Raw genomic sequence first — 8,910 nt, forward strand, 5'->3', positions numbered from 1 at the left:
TATGATTCATCGATTGAGATTCTCATTCTCAACAGTAGTCAATTTCTCTGGTTGAATTTCAACCACTCAACGAACAGAAGGAGGAGTTGTGAAGAAGGATGTCGATTTTCTGTGCTGTTTTTGAAATATAATCTGCCTGTAGAGGGTTGTAGTTTAGCATGGCATTGGAGGAAGTGAATGAAGTCATTCAGTCCATGTTGTCCATGTTTCCAAATATTAAGCAATTGAAGTCAGAGCAAGAGGCATGTCGAAAACATTTTACTGATGGCAAAGATGTGGCCCTGCTATCTAGAGGGTTTTTTGACTGTGCATGCACTTCTACTAAGCTTGGAGTAAGCTATGGCCAGTAAATATATCAGTATTATATAAATGGCACAGCAGGGTCAGCAGATAGAAAATTAGAATAACAAAACTCTAGCATAAACAAAAAGTTTCACTTTTAACTTAAACTGCAGGTGTGTCAATATCTGATACATTTTTGTTTTTAATTCAGGGAAGTTATTGTAAGAGGAAGATTTTAGTTGAGTAAGAGTAAAAATTACAGTTTAGTAAAACTATTCCGAAAAGTTTTTTCTCAAAACTCTCCTCCAGTAAATCTGAGTCTGTATTTGGATCAGTTCCCTTTGTAAGTTAGACCTTTTCAGTGTTTTTAGGGGTTAGCATCAAACAAGTACAGCATATCAAAAGAGTATATTGTATATATATATATTGCATATATATATATATATATATATATATATATATATATATATATATATATATATATATTGTGTATATTGCAAATATACTATTAGTTGGAATAGGAGTTGTTCATTGTAATTTATAGGATGAATCCTACTTCCCCATTGTGACATTTAATTAATTGTAGTTTTTTTTTCTTTTTTTTCACATTTTATTATTGTGAGCTTTAATTTTCCACCACCAAATAAGAAATGCAGTGACAATACTGAATTACATTACAATTAAACTTGCAAAGTCAAAAACTATTTATTGTTCCATCAACAAGATCTGTTTAAAAAAAAAGAAAGAAAGAAAACAATTAAACAAAAGAGTGGGATCTTGATTGCAAATTATACCATACTGTTAATGGTCTGCCAATGCCTGTTTTATCAAACATAAAAGTTATTTTTTTACATTAAATACTCTAAAATCAAAACCTCTACAGTTATGCAGAGAAAAGTCATATCTTACCGAACCATAAAGTTTCCCCTTGTCACTCATGGCGATGAACAGACCACTTCTGATCCCATACAAAGTCACAACTCCTCTTTCCACTGGAGAAATTTCTAAAAGGCCTTGAGGGAAGAACAGTAGTTAAAAATTATGGAGAAACCAAATGTGAATAGAAATAATTCTTACTCCCAAGTTGGAATAAAGACGAAGTTGTTTGTGATATTTTCAAATGTTGATCTCACAGAATTAATTACTGTGAAGATTTAAGCACTTGTTTAGTCAAATGAGCACAACTTAAGCAACTTGACCCCAGAGAGCAACAGATAACATATTAATGTTGAAATCTGCAACACTGGATGGCACGGGTGTGCATCAAGTGTTAGTGGTCCACCCTGATTCTATATCGATGAGTTACTAGACAGAAAGCTACAAACTACACCAAGCTCCTCTTCTACATCTGGAAATACATTTCATTTGAAATGATTCTTCATGCAATCTAGCTAAGACCTATTCTATGATAGAAACCATCTAGAAATATGCCTGACACATTATTACAACTTGTGTAAACATTTTGGTCATTAAGACTTATATGATATGTTTAAATTTTGAGAAGATTGTGACTATTCAACAGAGTCATAATTTCATCATTTTCACAAACATGTCATAAGTGATTAAAATGTCTGAAAAAGCAGAGAGTTGTACATAATCACTGGCACTGATTTACAAAAGCATTTGCAATCTGCTTAAAGGAATGAAACTGCTGTTATGATGCTCACCAGGGACAGATGAAAATTGAAAAAATCTGTCTGTCTACCTACCTCTCTCTCACTCTATCTATCTATCTATCTAGTTAGTTATAATATATACAAAACAGACAGTTTGGTAGGGGAGTTAATGACTAGAGCTCTTAAGACCAAAATATCCTTTATGACTTAGAGTTTATTTTTCAAATTCAATTAATTGAAATAAGAAATATACATAGATTTAAAATTTTGTGACATAATAGATTGACAGATGTTAGAAATTCAAAAAATTAGGGGAAGAAAAAGGAACTGAAATATTTTTGTAGCTCATTTAATTAAAGAGTTATTGCAGATAGCAAAGGCTGTCAACAGAAAACATCTCCTGTAGCAGTCCTTATTGAAATGAATTTGAAGAAGCCTCTGACTGAAGATTCTCTGTTTTATAAGACAGTCTCGTAAGGAGAATGGTCAGAGTTGTCAATAATTTTCTTGATTTTATGAAGAATTCTTTTCTGCACCATCACCTCCAGAGTTTCCCCAGGCATTCCCAGTTCAAAACTAGAGCAGAACCAGAACAGAACCAGCCTTCTTTATCAGGCTGTTGATCCTTTTTAGGTCCCTGGTTCTGATGCTACTGCCTCAACAGATGATGGGAGAAAAGATGAAACTCTCAACAACAGACTTATAGAAGATCTGAAGCATCTTGCTGCAAACTGTGAAGGATCACAGCTTTCTCAGGAAGTCTAGTCTGCTCTGTCTCTTCTTATAGACACTTCACTGTTGCATCTCCAGTTGAGATTGTTGTCGAGATGAACACTGAAGTATTTCTACTCTTCAACCACCTCACTTCCTTTCCCATGATGGAAACAAGATTTGATCTAACCCTGTTCCTCCTGAAATCTAAAATCATCTTCTTTGTTTTGTTTACAGTCAAGATGAGATGATTGTTCCGACACCTTGACATAAAGTGGTCCAATATGGAGACATATTCAAATTTGCTTCCTTCTAAATAAAATCAGAAACTGCACTCAATTAATTGTTTTGTAATTAAATAAATCCCATAAATGTAAAAATGAAAAATGTTAAATATAATTTCATTCAGTAGTAGTTCAAAGTCCATCTCTACAACCAACAAAAACTAATCAATCTTGCACAATGGAACAAGTTTTGTTTTGAGTTACTAAACAGAAATCTTTGTGTTGGGAAGACTTCTGGATCTGAGCTGGCAGCAATCGCTTCAGAGTGTCCGATCAGAACACTTATTAGATTTGTGTGGATGCGGAACAGATCAGAAGACCAGTTAAATTTTTCTTCTTTATATAGAGGGTTGCCAGAATGGACATGAAGCAGGTATATATGTGTGTGTGTGTGTGTGTGTGTGTGTGTGTGCGTTTGTTTGTAATACCTTGTGGGGACGATTTTCCTGACATATACTATGTTGTGGGGACCAATGGGATATATGCCACGGACTTCCGTTTTAGCACTTCCGCATTTTTTAGCCACATAGACACTTCCGGTGCGCAGGCAACAGTATGTTAACAGTGGCCTCTCAGTCGCTGCATGACTATTAATGATGCCTATAAAATTATTCAGACGTCCTGAAACGCTCCAACAACAACAAAGGATTTAAGCTGGATGTGTCAAAACGTCACTATAACTTCGAAGGTAAGTTAATAAATCGTTTGTATTCACCATAATGCCTCATATGTCTGACGTAGCTAACAGGGACAAGCTTAAAAAGGTGCTATGTAAACGTTAAGTGTTTTGACTACCTGTGCAGTGTGCAATCTACATATCTATGCTTTATAGATAGTTATATATCTATATAAACATATATAGATCTGTCTATACTGTGCCCAAGCTATCAGTCAAAACTGAAGTTAGCTTCCGAATGTAGCATCTAATTCGGAAAATAGCTAAAGGGCGATTACACTTAATTCTTCACTATCTTGAGCTTTTTTAATGTGTTGTACTTTAGAAACTACAACACCTAGACATTTCAAACCTAACTAGATTATTCTGTAACAGCAGAATAAATAAAACATTTGTGAAACCTTCTAATTGACTTGTGAAATTTGTAAAATATCAATAATAGAATCCAGAACGCCTTAGATCTGAATTATTAAACTGGCATTATTTGTTATTTTAACTTCCCGTTTTCTTTCTTTTTTTAGTCTTTATTGTAGTTGGAGTTGGACAGGAGTTCTGTTTGGTGGCTTCCTGGAGGGAGAGATCTGCTGAGCTAATGTTGCCAACAACTTTTCTCCTGTTATTAACGTTTTGCTTGTCTTTATATAGAAAGTATTTCTATCAGTAGCTCTTTCCATTTTGTTTACAGTATTTGCTCTATTTTTTATTTTTACCTTAATGCTTACCTGGTCAGTTGAGGTGGAAATGTACATCCTATTGATTACTGACAAATGTCAGAACCACATGGACTGAGCTGGTTACGTCAGATCAGTCTGAATCTTTATTTCTCATTAAAACGACTTCTTGTAATTTTGAGACATTATTATAAAATTGCATCTTTATTCTGCTGTAACGATGACTGCATTCTTGCAATTAAAAAATCGTGTATCCTGACCATAATGCTTCCTTATACAACTCACAGAACAGATGATTGAAATAAAGGCACTTTTTGAAAATATTTTCTGTGATTTTATTATAGAAATTGAGGATGGGAGGTATTGATTAAAATCAAATCTGATATGAAAAAAAATCTTGTAAGTCATATCATCAAGCCTTATTCAGTATATGAAATTATATGACTAACTGCATATTAGTTAATATTCACATTTCTTTGCTGGTATTACCTAAAAGTGTTGCATTTTAACATCTCACTTGAACTCCTGATCTACATGCAAATACTTGATATAACATAAAAACTGAGAAATGGGGAAAAAAGGTTTGTGAAATGTAGAGTATTACAAATGAGATTCAATTTTATTGTAGGTACAAACAGGATAGCAAAATGAACATTGAATATACAATGTACTTCCTAGCAGCTAATCAGACATCAGACTTGTTTGCCTTTACTGGTGATGAAAACTCGTCACTCTGGAGGAGAGGAGGACCGGCTCAGCCCTGTCCAGGATGACAACAGTGTCAGGGTAGCCAACAAAGTCTGCAGGCAGATTTTTGCATATCTGGTGCTCCGGTGTGAAGATCATAGTTTAACCAAGTAAAAAAAAAGTTAGTCCATGTTGTGATGATCCGGCAGACAGTGGACTGATGGACGCCATCAGCTGGTCCAGGTGATTGGATCCAATGGAAAGGTAATCAGCACAGCGATCATGGCTCAGAAACACATCATGAGGTGTTGCGATGCAAACCTGAAAAATTAAAAACACAAAAAACCCAATAAGCGTCCATATTTAGCTGAACAACGTAATCAAAACTAATAAATCCTCAGCTCTTTTCGAGAGTTTTTCTTGAAAATAAATTGACAATATCTCAAGAAATTAAACGTTTAAGTGAAATAGTTCTGGTATCACAAAGACACTGCAAAAAAATGTTTCAGAGGTGTAAAAACACTGAAGTTACTGAGTAAGAGTGAAATTAAATATTTACTACACAGAAAATGCATGTTAAAATCTGAATACTCTTGAAAGTGTGCAGCTGAAATTAATTTAAACTACTAGCAGGCAAAGCACAGTGTTCGCCTAATATCTGCACCAACAGTAATACAAAAAATTATGCATATAAGGCATTAGTTTATAAAAGTCGAGGCAAACCTAAATTTACCATTTTAAAAACAAAAAGCAGCGGGAGGATGTAACTTCATAACCTCATTTTCTATGCAGAATCTCAGAGAGAGAGAGAGAAAAAAAAAGAGAAATTACGATGTGTAACTCAAGAACAGATTATAGCAGCCAAGTGGAAAAATTCACTCTAACGTGGATTATAATTATGAAACAGCAGAGGTAAATGTCATTTTCGGGATTCGGGAAATTTTTTACCATTTGTTCTGTGGGTTTTTCATGTAGATCGGTGCCACTTAAGCGGCTGTAAAGCGAAGGTTTTGCACATTATTCTGACTGACTTCTTGTGTGGTTTGGATCGGGCTGAAGCATTGCTGCTCTCGGCTGTTATTAAATTACCGTGCTCGGTATCGCAACTGCATGTTAAATGTATTTTATATATCATATAAACAAAAGCTAAGGAGTTGCCTAAAAATTATTTCATACTCGTATAACACAAACGTATCAACACACATATCGACTTACCTTGTGCCGAATCGCTGCCTCTGTTCTCAGCCTGTTTCCGTAGCAGTAGATTTCCTCCGGCATTATTTTCCTCCAACAAATTATTCCACTGAACGAAGCACGAAGCGCGTTCAGCTCCCTTTTAACCTCCGTCTTTCCATTTCTGACGCTGGATCTTCAGTATCCTCAAGCTTTGAAATAGCAGGCAGCTACAAACCGTGTGTTAGCTGTAGTGGCTAAGTTTTGGCTACAGTCCACTGTCGCCTTGATATCAGCAGGAAAATGAAAAAACTAAGCACCGGATGGTACCGGCTAATTACTGGACACAACGGCACACCACAAAACTCGATTGTTGTACCAGTAACTAGCAGATATTTTAAGTTTTGCGTCTTTTTCATGGTACAGATCTTGCTGCTTTGGCCAAAAACAATAGGAGCAAGCAGGACCCGGAACCAATCTATGTGGCATAAATTCAAACGGAAATACGTCACCACCTCTCGAGGCATATACCCCATTGCTCCTCGTGGGGACCGGAGGAGCAATTGGTCCCCAATTTTTTGGGTCAGGGGTCAGAGTTAGGGCTAAGGTATGAATTGAGTTTTGGTTAGGGTTAGGAAAAGGGTAAAGGTAAGGGTCACCAACTCCAGTCCTCAAGGGCTACCATCCTGCAACTTTTAGATTCACCTCTGCTCCAAAATGTCTGAATTTCCTCACCAGCATTCATTCCTCTCTGCAATAGGCTGAAGACGAGCAGTTTATTTGATCCAGGTGTATTTGAGCAGAGACGCATCTAAAAGTTACAGGATGGTAGCCCTCGAGGACTGGAGTTGGTGACCCCTGGTTTAGGCTGTAGAAATGAATGGAAGTCAATGGAAAGTCCCCACAAAGATAGCAACACAAACGTGTGTGTGTGTGTGTGTGTGGTTCTTTAACCTGTTGGTCTCAGGTTGTCATTCACAATGACAGGGGTGTCAAACTCCAGTCCTCAAGGGCCGCTGTCCTGCAGTGTTTAGATGTGCCACAGGTAAAAAACAGTGGAATGAAATGGCTTAATTACCTCCTCCCTGTGTAGATCGGTTCTCCTGAGCCTTGCTAGTGACCTAATTATTATTTTCAGGTGTGGTGCAGCAGAGGCACATCTAAAAGTTGCAGGACAGCGGCCCTTGAGGACTGGAGTTTGACACCCCTGTCACGAGAGGACCCAAATTTGGGCCCTCTCGTGACAGACAGGTTAAACAAACAGAATAATACAAGCCAATTAGAACCACAGTTACAATGTCAACATAAAGATAAAGCAAAGCTGTAAATACACTGTAGAGCTAAATAACAGAAACATAATTGCATGAATGATAACATTAAACATACAGGTTTTTGAATGCACAGTCATTGGCTGCTTCTTTCGCTGCTTTTTTCTCTCTATGAGGCTACCAAGCTGCACACCTGTGTTGCATTAAGGTTGCATAGGAAATCTCCTACACAGTCATACCCTTTTGTATACTTTGCCTTTAGTATTACTAATACTCAAACTCCTTATCTCCCACTAATCACAGATTTTCATTCTTCTGATAGCCCCTATACAACAATAATGTTGCAAAAAAGAACATTTAACCAGCAAAATTTCTATTTGTTGTATAAGAAGACAAAACACAGTTAATGTAACATTTATAGTTTGCATAATTCAATGGTAAACATCTATGTTGAAATTGAATAACTACAACCAATCTGTGCTGATTAAAAATAAAAAAGTAGTCAATGTATAAACTATTTGACAAATTCCTGACATTAATCAAGGTCTTTGTTATTATTTTCATCATGAAATGTCAAAAATACTTACTGTATTTGTTTTCATTGTGTACTCCTGTTATTTTTCCATTTGGTAGGACCTGAATATGGAAGCCGATGCCCACGTTACAGTAAAGTCTTCTAAGTCTTTTTATTCCCAGCAGATACTGTCCATCTCTTTCTCCATCTTCTCTTTTGTTCAAAGTGAAGCTGCTGCTGTGCACCAATGATCTGGCATTGCGTGTGCTCTGTTTTGTCCTGCTGAGTGTAAGAGTGGCATATAAGCTGCACAAGAAGATCCCATACAGGAAAAAAGAGATCTTGGACCTTGAAAATGACATACTCTATATACCAGTAGTGAAAGCAACTCAGGTGTAGCCTAAGTTTTTCACTTATAGGCAAACATAGAGATAAAAACCAGCATATATTCTAAAAAAATGCTTACAATTCTGGACTTCTAAATGGTGAAAATCACTTGTAGAGTGCATACTGAAACATCCCTAAACATCCAACTCTGATTGCATGTTGTTTTTCTTTTGTATGATTTTTTTCTGGTTTTGCTTTATCCTCAGACAGTCACACACCTAGTAACTGTCCAGACTTATATGCATGCTGCATTACGTCACATACCGCCTGCTGTCTTGTTTATCTGTGAGTCACAGGTGCTGTAGAAGCACAGACTGAAAATACCTTGAACATGCAGTGACAGAAAACAAACATAGACACGCAAGCATTTAAAGCAGGAAAAATAATAATAAAAAACACGTCAACTATTGGTGGCATAAACACAGGTGCTCCTCTTGCGCCATTTGAAACCAATTGCATCAACTGTTTGTAAATATAAATAGCGCAAAGTCATTGCTTTGCAAGTCACAAGTTAGGATTAAGTCTTTCTACCCAGGTCTCGAGTCAGGTCTCAACCAGACTTAAAAGGTCCAAGTTGAGTCCAACGATAAAACAGGGAAGTCCCAAATCAAGTCAGAATCCTAAACTTTTAATTTCATGCC

The 8,910-nt window shown here is 36.4% G+C and overlaps 1 protein-coding gene and 1 long non-coding RNA gene across 2 annotated transcripts; one reads left to right on the forward strand and one right to left on the reverse strand.

Moving 5' to 3' along the window:
* Positions 1 to 933: 933 nt before the first annotated feature.
* On the reverse strand, positions 934 to 8,448 carry LOC106942256 (fibroblast growth factor 4-like). Its single transcript, XM_015025501.1, has 2 exons — positions 7,956 to 8,448; positions 934 to 1,295 (listed from the first exon to the last, which is right to left on the reverse strand). The coding sequence occupies exons 1-2, from the start codon at positions 8,242 to 8,244 to the stop codon at positions 1,123 to 1,125; spliced, it is 462 nt and encodes a 153-aa protein (XP_014880987.1). The 5' UTR covers positions 8,245 to 8,448; the 3' UTR covers positions 934 to 1,122.
* On the forward strand, positions 3,280 to 5,732 carry LOC106942257 (uncharacterized). Its single transcript, XR_001423587.1, has 2 exons — positions 3,280 to 3,581; positions 4,103 to 5,732. It is a non-coding gene; the product is annotated as an uncharacterized LOC106942257 (long non-coding RNA).
* Positions 8,449 to 8,910: the final 462 nt, after the last annotated feature.

Source organism: Poecilia latipinna, unplaced genomic scaffold, assembly GCF_001443285.1.
Source record: "Poecilia latipinna isolate Pla-1442-1.1 unplaced genomic scaffold, P_latipinna-1.0 Scaffold4146, whole genome shotgun sequence".
Classification (NCBI taxonomy): Eukaryota; Metazoa; Chordata; class Actinopteri; order Cyprinodontiformes; family Poeciliidae; genus Poecilia; species Poecilia latipinna.

Excerpts from the sequence above, each read along its gene's own strand:
- LOC106942256 (XM_015025501.1), bottom strand. The coding sequence starts at position 8,244 with ATGTCATTTTCAAGGTCCAAGATCTCTTTTTTCCTGTATGGGATCTTC. Across the intron at positions 1,296-7,955 it reads ACACAATGAAAACAAATACA|GCCTTTTAGAAATTTCTCCA; the intron begins GTAAGTATTTTT and ends TCTTCCCTCAAG.